Below are 15007 nucleotides of genomic sequence, written 5' to 3'. Positions count from 1 at the left end.
ACTACCAGAATTCATTGGAGTTCTAGCAAAGACAGAAGCAATTAAAAATTGCTTGTTTTTTTATTTTTCAATTTCAAAATTTTAATTTATATAAATGATTCTATTGAAGTATTTTTATTGTGTGGCTTGGTTAACAGGCAAGAATGTTTTAGTGGTGTGTTTGGGTTGAAAGCCTTCCCAGCAAAAGCATTCACGGCTTTCATCTAGGGCAACCATGAACACTGCAGACCTTGCAGGAGTGCTGGCGCATCCATGTCACTTCTGCCGAGCAGTTGCTAAGACTCTTTGGAGACCTGACGAGTACCTGGTGTGTTTTCTCAATGTCTTAAGCTTCACAATTGACTATTCTTCGAATATGAAAAAAAACCAACAACCTGTAATGAAAAATACGTCGTGAAAAAATGTCAAAGGCTTTAGCTGTAGCATTGCTTTGAGTCTGATTGCCTGCGGAAGACTCTCCGAGATAACTGCTGCCTTTATTTTAGAGGTATTTCCAAGCTGTCCATGTGCTGCTGCTCTTAAGGCCTCCAGGAGCTGCTTATGGCTGCTGTGAACGCTTAACTGATGGCGTTGCCAAAAATTTCCCAATGGCCAGAGTAACTGCACAACCCTTAAGTCTTTAATACGAGTCGGAACAGATCTTTAACTTGCTGGTGAAACTTGTGATCTTTGTGACTTTGAAATGAAGAAGTGGGAATATTAAGCACAGACCTTGCATGCATGAGGTGTAAATGGTTTCTCATGTTGGCTTGTAATGGTGTTCCTGGCATTTCATACCATCAGTAAGAGCACCTACTAATAGCCAACTAAACTTTTAAGAGTTAGGATCTTCTGGTAATGACCTTAAAATAGTTTTTTGGCTCTGAGCTCTGCAGTGAAGGTGTTTTTCTCTGCATCCCGGTGGTTGTGGCCATCATAAACCATATTTAATGTTCTTTGCATTGTCCCAGGTTGCAGGGGAAGTGTGCTAGGTTCTGCAGGTCCTCTGGTGGTTCAAGGTGAAGTAGCTGATGAAGGACAGGGTCATTTTGGTTTTGTTGACCAGGATGTTTGATTTTGATAAGGGATTTCAGATTTTAGGAGGAAAGTTTTATGAGTGTGGCCAGTTGACTTAAGCAGGGTAAAGGCTGCTTTTTTTTTTTTTTTTTTTTTTTTTTGGTAGGTGAAGTGATTCTCAAGTGACACTAAAGCTGAAATCCTAAGCGAGTTCTACTAAGATCTTAATGATTTATAATGAAGTAAAACAAAACCCTCCTGGTTTTAACTCTTCTTTTGTTAGAGACTACAGTGCAGATCATGTGCTACATCCAGATTTTTATGTGCAACAAAAGCAACATTGTTTAAGGCATAGGCTTTCTAATGGTGATGATTTTCAAGGCGCTTTTCTAATACCAGCCATCTGATAATGTTCAAGGAAAAAATTTACATCCTGATGTCCTCTTTACATGTCCTTGCCTCGCTGTTATCAGTGGCAGTGCTAAAAGGGCCACGCTCGTTTCATGTCTGTTAAGGTCTCTCCCAGACATTAATATTTATTATTTTTTTAAAAACATCAGCTCAGAACTTAAACTTGTTTACAAAATAACCAAAATAGCCTTCCAAAACAGATTGTTTTGAGATTCTTGTGTATTGCTTTTCTTGATGCAAAAAATATTTCCTGAAAGGCTCACCATTTCAATTGACAGATGATAACAGACATCTTTATTTAACTCATGTCAATATTTTTCAGCTTTCTGTGATGTGTGTATCCATAGATACTTCCCAGTGGAGGAGGTAGACCCCTTAACTTCCTCATGCTTGCAGTCAAAGAAAATGTGTGAATATGCTTTTCTTCATTGTTTTAAGCAAATCCTTGGAAGTATTCTGCCAGCTCGGCAGACAACAGAATTGAAACAAGGTTTGCTACTTTTGAATCAGCAGAGATGTTGGGGAACACTTGCAGTGAGCTGTCAGAAAGCACTTTGGTCGTACTCCGGGGCCTTTAATACTGCTATTGCCCTTTCGGAGGGCTTAGTCAAAACTTCGTAGGGAAGTTATTTACAGGAAAAGTGGGGCTGTACCACTAAAATCAAATTGGCAACTCGCATTGCGCTGGATTTATAAATTGATGTGGTTAACATATCTTCTGTGTGTCAGGTTGGAAATAGGATGTAAATATTCTTAAAATGGAAAAATAAGTTTAGCACCATATAAAGTCCTCATTCAGTGTTCTGTGATGTTTATTATTGAATCGGAGCTTTCAAGCGGTTTCTGAAAGAGATAGCATGGTGCTGACTGGACAGAAATTAATGAGATGTATTTCTGTTCTCATAGATTCATAGTATGAAGCATTGGTTCAGCTCTCCAGAGAAGACAAGAGGTGGGCAAATGGAAGACCGAAAAATATTTCTCCTTTTGAGTTCTAGTACTTTTTAGTTAAAATGAAGGACTTTTTAGTGCAGGTAACTTTGCAGCCTTGAGGTTACTTCATTAATCACAAGACCATCATATCCAAACTGTCGTAAGGGTCTAATACTTGAATGTTGCTTCTTATAAACAAATGGAAACCTGATGATTTATTTTCCTCACTTGGTGAAGAGTTTTGTAGCTTGGCAAAATCTTCATGATTAGGACTTTTAAATTGCTTGTGTTGCAGGTGTCTAGGTGAATTAACGTGGCAGATATATTTGGCACACATTTTGAAGTCCGTTTTTCCATCATGATTGAATTTCATTTTGAAGTAACCTTACCGGCACGTGTTGGGACGTTCACATATCTGTCCCTCAGGAATGCTCCTCTGTGTGGGACTCCTCCCGGATTTCACAGTTGAACTCCATTTGACAGTAGAACTCATCCCATCCTTTTTGTTGACTCAAGGTGTGACTGAAGATACAGATCCTTTCATCACATATTCAAATGGATAGTTTCTGACTGTAAAATAAATCTGGCTTGTGCCCACTCAAAAGTTGCTGCCAAACATCTCAGGCTACCAAGCCTAATGTTTAATTTAATCTTTAAATTAACTCTTGCAGTTCCACCTTTTCTACAAGCAGAGTCTTTTTTAAGTGCTAAATAATGAATTTCTATGATGAGAGTGATTTACTATTCATAATTTAAGGTTTTATTACTTTAAATTTGCTGTAGAAAACAAACCAACTTTTTGATTTAGGGCGATTCTGTTATCTCTCAGAGCAACTAATGATGGCTTCTAACAAGTGTGTTTGTCTTTTAATCAATTAGCTAATAATGAACAATAAACTAAGTCTTTCAAATAAAATTATTTACAAGTAATTTTTTTGAGTGTATATGTATGTTCTTAAACTGGCTATGAATGCAGGTTGTAATGCTTACCTTTCTATACAGAAACTGGTCTGAAGCCCAGAATGTGTGGAACACATTTCTCATCATCTTCCTAATAAATCGGAGGAATTTCAAGATGCCAGCCCATTATTACCAGACTGGTGCTTTTTCTATAATAGGGCACTAGCAACTAATATGTCTCCTGTCAAGTTTAAAAATAGCGCTACATCTCCCATTACCACACCTATTAGTTCCCTCTCCACTCAGAGAGATTCTAAATCAAGTATCCTTCATCTATTTAAATCTAATGTAAGCCTTCAAGATCATCACTATTACCAAATTTATAGTAATAGGTACACTACTGGAAAAGATGAGTCTTGTAAACTGTCTTTAGCCCTCCAGCACTGTAAACACAGTCCAAATGAGTTGGATATAAAACCATTAATTAATGAAAATTAATTAATACCATTAAATAACATTAGCAGCCTCTGTGTTAAAGTAAGTTATCGTTATTCTGGGTTTTTGAATTATATGGCAAATGGGAGCGTATAATTAACTGTTAAATCAGAATAACTAATTTTCTATCAAATACAGTTGCTAATTTTGCATTTTCAGGTTATACTGTCATACTAGATCTGTACTCTCTTTTTTTAAAAGTTATTTTATTTTCCAGAAAGGACTTGTTACTGGCTGAAGAGCTATCCAAAATAATGTTAGAACTTTTTGTGAAGAGATTTGTTGTTGGTTTTTTTTTTTTTCAATATCAGCAGCAAATTCATGTCAACTTCTGTAAATCTGTTGAAACCATTACAAAGAGAAGGCAAAGGAACAAAGTCTGTGGAAGAGTAATCCAGTTTGCTGGTGATGCGTAGCCGTGGCTGTACTTGTTTCCCTGGCAGAGCATGGCCCTGGTTCTCCATCACACTTCTTTGACTTTTTTTTCTTTTGGCTTAGAAATTAAGAAGACTCTCCTGCTTACGTATGAAAATTACTTACTTTGCCTTTGCTAATCTGAACTCACAGAAGTAGTTTAGAGATTATCTAGTATCTTTGATACCCTGTTCCAAGTAGTATCTGGTCCCACGTATACCACTTAGTAGGTCAATTAGAGGTGTACAAACCAGGTTGTGTTGTAATGGCTGTTCACGGTGTACTGGGAATCGGGAGGTGGGTCATGAAGTTTCCCTTAAAAAAATGTCATTTGAGTGCTGTGCTCTGAAGGGGAATTTATGCTTCCGCACCCAGGTAGTGTTGGCTCTATGAGGGTTTGAGTTAACCATAAATGTAATACACAGGTGTTTTTCTCCACTGGGGGGAAAAAATGCAATAATTTATTTAGTATTGATTAAGATATTTGAAGAAGGTGATTGAGGATGGCTTCAAGTATAGGTGCAAAGTATTTATGACAGTCTTGGACTATGTGAGGAAAGAAGATAAAAGGAAAATTCTAAGGATGAATTCTTGCTTTTCTATAGCTGAAAAAAACCCATTTAATTTACAGCAAGAAATGATGAAGGTCATTAGTGCCTTTGCCTAGGTAAAATAAACCAATTTAAATACTGAGTTTTCAAATGCATGGTCTGCATGTACATTAACAACTTTTTCATAAGGATTTATAACAATATTGTTTACTTGGCAGGCACAGGATAATGTACAGATTTTACGGCATGCTACTTTCTAAATAAGTAATCTCCAAAAGGAGCCATTACCTCCTCTTGTGTCAGGGTGTCTCTGGATTAATAACCGTGGGACATCTTTAAACTGTAACTTTCAATTCCTGCTGTTGCATTTCAGCGTTGAAAGCACAGATGTAAGAACTGAACCCGGCAGTCCTCACAGTTTGCTTTTTAGTTACGATCAAAACAATTCTTCAAAAATTCTGTTGTTTGAAATTCTAGTTGCATAATCTCAAATGCTGCTGTGCTTCTTACCTTTATGGGATGCACACCTGCCCTGTGCTCTCATGTGCCAGTGCTTTGAGGAAAGTAATTCTGAGAATGAAAGGGAAAACAAGTTAATAATTGTGTGTATTAGTGTATTACAAGCAGCTGATTTTTTCAATGTATGTGTATTTACAGTCCTCTCAAAATAGTCCATAGAAGAGTAACTTAGTCCCTTAAGCAAGCCCTTTCAGCAATTCAACCAAGTATCATAAGTCTTACACTAAAAGGGATTTTGAGGCAGAGTTCCCAGGTGGGGGGGAATCCTTACCTGAGATCCCTGCCACTTTCTCCCATTCACTTTTATTTCTGGCTGGGAATTTGATTGTCAGCGTAACAAAGACAGTCTTTGCAAACATAGATGTAAATCCTAAGCACAGTAAAATTAAATGTGGTGTTTGAGTGTTTAGTGAAACAAAAGCAGGCAGTGCAATCCGTCCAGGTTTCGATCTAGACAGTGTTTAGCATCCTTGATGCCTGCAGGTAATACTAGTTCTGGGTGTTCTGTAGGTGTGTGGTTTATGGATGTCACCAGTAAATTAATGTGAATGCTGATGCAGACGTCCGACTAAAGGTGAACTATTTTGCTTTATGGCATTCTCAAAAGAAGTAGAGAATTTCTTGTGTTTTCCAGTCGATTTATATAAAAGATTGAGTGGCATTCTCGTTTTGTGCGCTTACACAGTTTGGTAATGACAAACCTTAGAGCCGGTACTTTTGGGTGATCTAAATAGGAGTTAATTTTTGGTGAAACATTAAAATGTGATTGTGTTTAAGGTATAGCTCCATGGTTTTGGTGAGTCATTGTCATGAGTGGGAGGGTAATGCGGGCTCTTTCAGTCTAGGTCTGTGTGTGTACACGCCGCATCCACGCTGTGGCTGGGTGCAAACCGTGGGGCTGGGAGGGAGAAGGGGCACGGGGGAAAGGTGAAGACCCTGTAATAGTCATTTGGGAAATCCCGTTTTATCAGAACGTGGAACGTGAAAGGGTTTTGCCCCTGTTGGGTATTACACTGTCTTTATCTGAAATCATCAAAGGCTGCAAGTATGTTTATGTCCACAATGCATACCTGATGGGCTTTGTAGTCGGTTGAGCTATAAGACACTGAACCACGTGTGCTCTGGATACGGTGGTGGAATAAATTTCTCATACGTGTGGGACTGCGACCGTTAAAACAATCATTACTGAAACCATATACCTTATTTCCTGTAACAAATAGCAGCTCTCTACCTATGGAATATATTAACAGTTATTCCTTTGGTTTTGGATTGTTGCTCAGCTATTTTGTTGGACAGATACTTAAACATGATCTGTAATTTACGTTGTCTGAATACGTCAATGAATGGAGCTAATTATGGCTTTCTGATGTGAGCTATGCTGATGTTTGTGAAACCGCACTTCTGTTTATAAGACAGAGTGAATGCGTGTTCTGTAATAAATCATGGAAAACGATGAGTTTTCTCTACCTGGGTTGGTTTACAAAAACGCTTTAGTTGGTGTTCACCTAGAGCTTAAAAAGAAGCCATGGTTTGTGTGGCTAGTTGAGCAGTTAATTCTTCCGTACCATTAAAGGAAATATTCATTTATTACTTTGTTTGATACTCGATCAAAGGCAGGCTGTTGGGTCAGACAGCAGCGGCCCATTTAGGGACTCCATCACTTGCTGTTCTTCTGCAGCGTGCTGGCCGGGTGGCAGAGCTGCAGCAAATGACACAAGTCCTGGCTGAGTGCCACCGGCTGAACGCGGGCTTTGAGACAGCACCCGATTACCTACCTAAAACATCGCGGTATTTGGATATACCTCTGTATTAGTCACATTGGTTTTGCCACTGTTACCATGTGGAAGGATTTTCTTATTTCGGACGGTCTCTTCTGCACGTGTCCCCGACGGCTGTGCTGCTGTATGTGGCACAGGCAGCGTAAGAGGCGCTGGGAGCCCAGGGTGCCGTGGCCCCGCAGCTGGGGCTGAGCTGCTGGAGGAACACCCAGGATTGCTGGCTCCAGAGAGGAAGCGCTGGAATGAGCGAGGGGAAGCAGTTCTGTTTTTCTAATATTTGTTGTTTTCTTTGAAATGGGGAAAAGAATACCTGGAGTGATTTATATTTAATTGAGGATTGCATTCCATCAGATACGGTGAATGTTCTCAGGCCATTTATCAGCTGTGTCTTTTCAAGACCTCTGAGGAGTATATGGTACTTATTTACCTTAACTTGGCTAGGTCAAGGGAAATAAAGCAAAAATAATAGATGTTATTTTTGTATGTGAACAAAACTGGAAGTCATGTGGGTGAAATATGAGGTAAATGACTGTCCTACCTCCTTCTGTGCCTTTTTAAATAGAAGAAATTATTAGTTAAAATGTAATATAATTTCCTTTGCATTATCAGTGTATCTTTTAAAATGGGATTTATATACTTTTTCATCGCTCCAGCTTAGTCAACCCCTGAAGCTGACGTGACGTGTATTGTGCTGCCATTATTCTGTAGTAGCTTCATATTTAGGTAGCATCTTGTGTAAGAAAACAAAAAAATCCCACCCCAAAACCCCACAACAACAAGAACCTAAACCAACGCCAAACAAACAAGCAAAACAAGCCAAACGGGGAAAAAATGTGCCCTACACATTTTTTTTTTTCTCAATTGAATTTGATGTATATTGCTGGTAATGTATATGGCTCATTCGCCACTAGAATCCTGCAAGGGCTAGTGAGGATTGTAGTGAGCGGTGCTAATTTTTTTTTTTTTTTTTTTTTTTTTGGGGGGGGGGGGCGAGAGTTTTGTAAGAAAGCCTTTCAGCTTCAGATCTTCTCTGAAAAATGTGTCACTGCTGACTGTCACCCTCACATGCTGCTGCTGTGGGGTCTATGAGTGTTACTGTGAAGAATGACATAGCAAAAGCCATCTAACACCCGCTCCACCAGGCATCCGCAGTTGCAACCCAGCTTCCCAGTGTAAATAGCCAAAAGGAGTTTATTGTATGGCGATGTTTGTGCTGTATTTGCATAACGTGTTTTTTATTGATCAGTCTAAAGGTAGGATAAATGCAGAATAACCTAGATGTCAGGGACATCTTTAAGCAAGAAGGAAACCTGAGAACTGAAAAAGCCTCTTACCGTCAGTGTGTACAGTCATTCTCTGTCCCCGTACAGGGCATGCAGTGACAAGTGTTGCAAAATAGAACCACAGCACGTTGTTGATTCAGCTAAACCTGGCGATAAAACTGGTTTCAGAACTAGCCTGATGAAGTACAATTTGATCAGATATTTCATGAACAAATTACTGTATTACTGATACTGCTAATGAATTGTAAATTCACGGCAGCTCGTTCTCCCTGAGCGACTGATTCAGTGGCTTTTACCAACTTTTCACATACCCCTCTTTTTTAGGGGCTGAATTTGCAAAATGCTTCCCTCTAGTCCTTTGAGTTAATTTTTTGGTGACATTTGATGACAAGCGTAGCATGATTAATTACAAATTGTTCTTTAGGTGAATAGTGCAGATTCTAAAACACAGCTTGTGTTTTTATAGCAGTTATTACTCTGCAGGCTCCAAAAGGTCTTTGGAGTAGAGAGGATGATTTCGGTTGCATCATTGTAAATTCAGAAAACGTCAGTGATCTCAAAAGTGTGATATTTGAAATTAGGTCAGTGGAAAAGAGATCAGAATCTGCTTTGCTACCTGAAAAAAGAAGCAAGGTCCAAAATGGAGCGAAGTCTCTGCTTCCAGAAGCCCATCATTCTCAGTTTTGAAAGGAACGTGTATGTCCAAAAAAAATAATTCATTTGAAACAGTATGGGGGAGTAAATAATAAAGCAAATTATAACCTGGATCCAGGCTGGGTTATGGCAAGAAAGTCAGAGCACGGAATACTTGTTCTTTGGCTGATTGTTCTGTAACAACCCGGGAGATCTGTATCACCGTTTCCTCTGGCACTGTGACGGGCCAATGTCTCAAAGCTATCTAGAGGTTTCTTATATTTTTGTCTCCCAGTTAAATTTATTTAGTGTTTGGATTTTTGTTGCTGGATAGTTAATCTTTTGATAGCTACAGTGTGCTTGTAAGTTGGTTGGTTGTTCTCTTTTTTGTGGTTTCCCCTACCCTCTTGATTGCAGAATACATAGTTTTCTTAACCTGAACATAAGTTTAACTAAATTCCAAAGTTGAGATGATGGTGGAGATTTTTCTGGAGAGTATGTAGTTCTCTGAATTCTCACTTCTTGTCACCAGAGGCTTTGAGAAGGTAAGGATTACAGTCTGGAACCACTAGAAATTACAGATCAGGAAATGGATGTACGGTCTTGTGATATACAGCATCGAACACGAAGCCTGAGCAAATAAGTTTAACCAAGAGCTCTCCCTTGGTAGGGTGTGTTGAGAAGAAACCATCAGAGAGGCAGCCATGGATGGCGAAGACCTTTCAGGGGGTTTTTTTCAGCTTTTGTATGCGATGGTTTTGCTCGAAGCATCTGAAAAGCAGCTTTTCAGTACCCCAAGTCTGTGACTCATGAAAGAGATGAGCAATAGTCACAGGGTTTTTGTCTTTTCCTTTGCTTTGGGCAGCGCATTTTGCATCCTGTTTGTGAGCAGCTCTGTGGCTTCTCATCTGAGAGCCTCCTTAAGCCTGTGATGCTGTTCTCTTCCAGCCATTTCGGAGTACTCCAAAACAAAAACCCCTGAAACCTTGCACACCCCCCCAGAAAAAAAAAACCCAAAGAAACAAAAAACCCTGATGTGATGTACACCTCTGGTAGGGTCTGAGCATGTTGCTTGGGTGGTTATCCCCGCTCCCAGTGATGCAGGGGAGAGTCCCCGGGGGATGCTCAGACTGCATCTCCCAAGGCTGCTCCACGCATCTGGCTTTAAGTCACTTGCCCAAATTACCATTATTAGCAACTACTGGGGCTGAAGGCTGTTTGCATTGTTCTTGAGCTTTATCTACTGTCAGGAAGAGGAGGGAAACCTATGTAAAAATGAATAAACTACTTCCTGACCTATAGAAGGATTGTTTGTATTTGAGCGTGTAAAGTAAAGCTGCTTTTCAGTATCTGATTGAAAACAAAACAATAAATTCAAAATACAGTATTTTTACTCCTGCACGTTTTGATTCATTTAAAAATTACAAATGGTATCTTTTAATGGTTGAAACTAATAGGTGTGATAATTTTGTCATCATAATTGCTAACTAGCCTTTGCTGAAATAAACTCATTAATATAATGTGAAGGATTAATTTCACAGGAAAGATGAAGACACTGTAAGGCCTTGCAATATGTTTCTGCTGTTTCCAATATAATTTTCTTAAATAAGAAAAATAAGATGTATTACTAAAGTGAAATATTTCTCTGTTGTCATTTTTCAGAATCCAGACTGTTCTGAAGTGCTTGGAAAATGAGTGTTCTTCTCATTGAAGCCTTTCACGGTGGTTCCCACAAACAGCTGATGGATCTTCTCCAGGAAGAGCTACAAGATGACTGTGTCCTCTATACGCTGCCTGCCAAGAAGTGGCACTGGAAGGCACGGACTGCTGCTCTGTATTTCATGCAAACAGTGCCAGCAAGTGCTAATTACAGGTAACCCAGGAACTGAATCATTTCTGAGCTCGAATTAGAGGGGCCTTCAACCAGGTCTCCTGCGGTGAGTGCGTGGTTATGCGCACGCACATGTGTGTGTGTGTGCAGGCAGATGGAGACTTTCAGTGGAAAATGTGAGTTTTCCATCTTGCATGGACTTTTTGGGGTATAACTGGGAAACGACTGCCATGTTTTAGGGTTTCCTGCACTATTTTGTCTTGCATCGCTAGTCCTTGAGAGTCTCTCGGTGCAAGAGTATGGATACCTGTTTACATATACATGTATATGTACAACTTAATTTAAAATTATCAAGTGAGTTCAGTAACACTGAAAGGTTTGAACTGTGCTTCACAGCTTAGGCTGAAAGATGGCACAGATGTGAACACTGCAAGCTTCCTCGCTTGCCCTCAGATGTATCTATTAGCAAGTCTGATTTATCAGCGTGCTGCTCAGGCTGACCTGGAGGATTAAGGGAGCAGTTTTATCTTAATGATGGTCCAGTTCTGTAATGTGCCAGCAACTGTGGATGTTGGATGTCAATTATGCATTTATGTAAGTGGCAAATTTCTATCAGCTAGAACCTGGACTGATAAAAACAGACTATTTAGGTCATCAGATAGCTATCATGTAGTGCGAATCAGTCACTCTAGAACGAGCTGTCTTTAAACCCAGCGATTTTGCTTGGCCTACCTGATCGGTTGAGATGTGGTAAGATGATTGCCTTCAGCAGTGGCATGCCGCGCTGCACGGCACGGGAACGAGCACTTGGTTGACTTTGCGCCTTCATGGAGAGGGACTGTTTGTGCCAGGGGATGTTTTAGCACCAGCAGCTGCTTTTCAGCGGCAGAATGAATTTCAGTAGGAGTCTGAGCACACCTAAATGATGTGCTTAACTACTAGTTACAGTTCACATTGGGGTCTGGTGTTTGTTACTGGGAGCAAGTAGACCTAGTCGGCTGGGGAAGGGATATGATTTTTTTGAGAGTAGATCTTGTGCTGTAGAAGGCTGCATTTGAACAGCCGATGCAATGTCTAATCTGTTTTGGAATGCATGCTATATAAATGTACACCTTTTCTGTGCCTGCTTCTGGTTTGCGTTTAAAATAAGCTCCCATCCCAAGCCAAATGTTAAAATTAATTTTCCCCAGTTTGTCTTGTGCAAGGCTTTTAGTGTTGGTTTCCTATTGCTTTCCTTTTGCAACAATTTTGTTTTGGAGGAGTGTATATGACAAACTGTTATGTAAATTTGTCTTGTATCACTACCACATCCTCCAACGCATCGCAATGTTATCTGTGTTCCTTCAAGGTCAGCAGCCCAAGCTGTCCAGCACTAACTGTATTAAACTAATCAGACATCACTCATAGACATACACTTCATTAGTTTAACTTACAGTTACATTGACCTAAGATAACTTAACTCCAGTTTGTCAAGTAACCCACATCTTGGGGGAAGGGGGAGGGAATTGATGGCAAAAAAAGCCCCCCAAATCCCACAGGAAAAACAACCATCCAACAAAAAAAACCCTCAACCCAGCAGCCTGAAAACTCACTTGAAGTGAATAAACTTGCAATCTGTCATAGACTTATGTGCAAATATAACCTTTACTGACAGCAAATAAATCTGGTCTAACCAATAGAGCATCTTAGAGAGGAAAGCTTTTCCTTTGCTGTGAGTTTGATCAGACAGAATCACATAGTCAAAGTTGACAAAGATGCGATGTTATAAAAAGAGTATGTACCTTGTCCTCGCAGGCAGGATAAAATATTAGGAGCAAGGGCCGATGTGACTGGTGAGAGGAAAACTGATTAGAGGTACCTTCTGCTTTACTTGCACATTTTTAATGTTTGTTTTGTAATTGAATGTTTCAAATATTTTATTAAATTGAAAGTATAAGTGCATCAGACTACAACCTAATAAAGCTGACTACTCTCTCCTGATAGAAAAAAACATTGATTAAAATTAACATTCATTCTTTTATTTCCAGCTTGCTAGTAACCACTAAAGACCTGTTTCCGAGGTAGTAGTTTATTAAGACAAAATCCTCATTGTAAACTGGCAGGAGTGTGTGTTTGAATTACACATTTAAATATTTCAACTTTCTCGTGGGTTCATGGGAAATACAAGATTTGCATTATTTATAATATTGACATTATTCGTAGAATTAAAATTTTCTTTTGCCAATGATTTTCATAAATGTGATGTTTCATGAATATGTTTCTATCTGTGCGCTTAGTAATACAGAAAGGTCACAAATATTTCAAGTGTGAGCACTGTTGGTAACGGAGCTACGTTACGAAATTTTAGTATCAAACTGTACTTTATTTCAACATGCTGGTATGTATGAGAAATACTACTGATGCTAATAAGTCTGGTATTGCCGTACATCTGTACAGCAGTAGTATACATATGTTTTAAAAGTTCTGCAATACGTAAAAGCTGATTATAGGAAGGAAGGAGGTTTGTTGGTTTTCAGGTGATGTTCAGTGACTTAAGGAATGGTCTTTAAATAGTGCTTTTGAAGCAGAGCATACAATGCAGAATCACAGATGTTAAATTCAAATACTCTGTAGTGACCAGACAGTTTATGTGAAATTGCAAATACTTTTATCGAAGAACAGACGTGTACTTTCCTGAGTAAGAATTAAAGCTGAATTGGTAACGAGCCATGCATCTAACGTTACTTTTGTGAACCGTGCAGCCGGTATCTTGGCATGCCATAAAATGGTGTTCCTGTGCAAGAACGAGGAGATCTATCCAGAACTGTCACAGGGAGATGTCCTCACCCTTCCAGGAGAACACACGTGGCTATTATGGAAGGTATCGGACGCTTAGCATTTTATCTGCAATGCTGCACAGATTTATATTAGTGCCCTGATGCAAAGGCTGTGCTGTATTTCTCTAGAAAAATGTTGGCTTTTCTGTTTTTGTGGCTTCATTGTGCAGCGTGTCGTTAACCCAGCTCACGTCTTCATTCATCTCCTTAAAGGAGGACAGGAGCCCTGATGAATGGGGAAGATCAGGCACGCAGCGAGTCCCTCCAACTTGGAAGGCCATAAGGAGAGTTTTTAAAGGTGGCTCCCTTGGCTAGTAAACTTGAAATGGTTTAATGTATTGATGTACAGCAGGCACAGAACGGAGTGATTTTAAGAACTTCCTTAATTGCTATACAGAGACTCACATGATTTTTCCTTAATTGGAAGGGAAAGGTGTCTGCCTGGACCTTGCCTTAGTACAGGGGCTTTCATCCTGGTGCTGGCAATTTCCAAATCACAGCATTTGAAATGCACGGGGAAAGGGCAGAACTAGCCTGCTTTCTCTAGACAAGATGTTCAACAATTACAGAGTTTTGCTAGGGGTCAGAGGAATATTATCATCTTCATTCTGTAAATTAGGAAGGTCCAGCGGAGAGCTGTGACCTCCTCGGGCTGCTGGCAGTCTGCTGGGCTGCTGCGCTGTCTGCTTTGTCTCCCAACTTGCTTCAGACAGCTTAAACTCTTTGATAAATGTAGATGTCTGTTCTTCTCTAAAGTTGTTTTCCATAGCACATAGTGGCTGTTCAGTAATTCCAGAAAGCACGTAACAAAAAAATTGTGTAGCCTTTTTTGTTTGTTTGTTCTTATTTCAAGGAAAGTTCTCAAATTGGAAAATACTGTTGCACGATTTAACGGAGGGGAAAAAAGAAGGAGGTTTCTTTTCTTTTTTTTTTTTTTTCTAATTCTATTCTTTATTACCATGAACAATCTTTTAAATTTCAAATAATAAAACAGTTGATATGACACACTGGACGAAAGCATTTTATGTTTTAGGGGCTATCCCCTGCAGAAAGTAATTCAAAAGCAAAAAAGTTAGTAATGTAAGACATAGGTCTGCAAAACTGAGAGGCTAAATGCAGCGTACCTTCCAGTTTGTTTTAATAGCACTGTTAGATTATTTTAAATATACATATATATATATAAATATTATGTGTAACATTCAGTATTGCCCCCCAGGTAGCTGTTCATATGAATAAAGATTTTATTTGTAACAGACTCTAGCCCTGAAATACCCCTAGGGTAAATGTTAGCATATATATACCCCTTGATATTTGACAGCTATATTTTAAAGACAAACTCTGTGCTTTTTACATTTTACAAAAGAGAAAACAAATCATTCTTTTTAGAGCTCTGTTAATTGAAAAAAAACCACCTGGAGTGTGTGTGATGTTCGGCAACGTATAGTAT

The 15007-nt window shown here is 39.3% G+C and overlaps 1 protein-coding gene across 15 annotated transcripts in view; it reads left to right on the top strand.

Annotated features, from left to right (window-relative positions):
• Positions 1-15007, top strand: part of GTDC1 (glycosyltransferase like domain containing 1) — a 185747-nt gene that overhangs the window by 50094 nt on the left and 120646 nt on the right. For 13 of the 15 annotated variants that reach the window (XR_008733689.1, XR_008733690.1, XM_055719356.1 and 10 more), the window contains one exon: positions 10576-10786. Coding sequence is in view for 11 of the 15 variants with exons in the window: in XM_055719356.1 (XP_055575331.1) it covers positions 10605-10786 (182 nt within the window). In the remaining 4 variants the exon portion in view is untranslated. Of the gene's footprint in view, positions 1-10575; positions 10787-15007 lie in introns of those variants that run through there. The other 2 variants (XM_055719353.1, XM_027814851.2) reach the window with 2 other exon arrangements.

This window comes from Falco cherrug, chromosome 8, assembly GCF_023634085.1.
Source record: "Falco cherrug isolate bFalChe1 chromosome 8, bFalChe1.pri, whole genome shotgun sequence".
NCBI classification, from domain to species: Eukaryota; Metazoa; Chordata; class Aves; order Falconiformes; family Falconidae; genus Falco; species Falco cherrug.
This window is presented reverse-complemented; position numbering and strand designations above follow the sequence as displayed.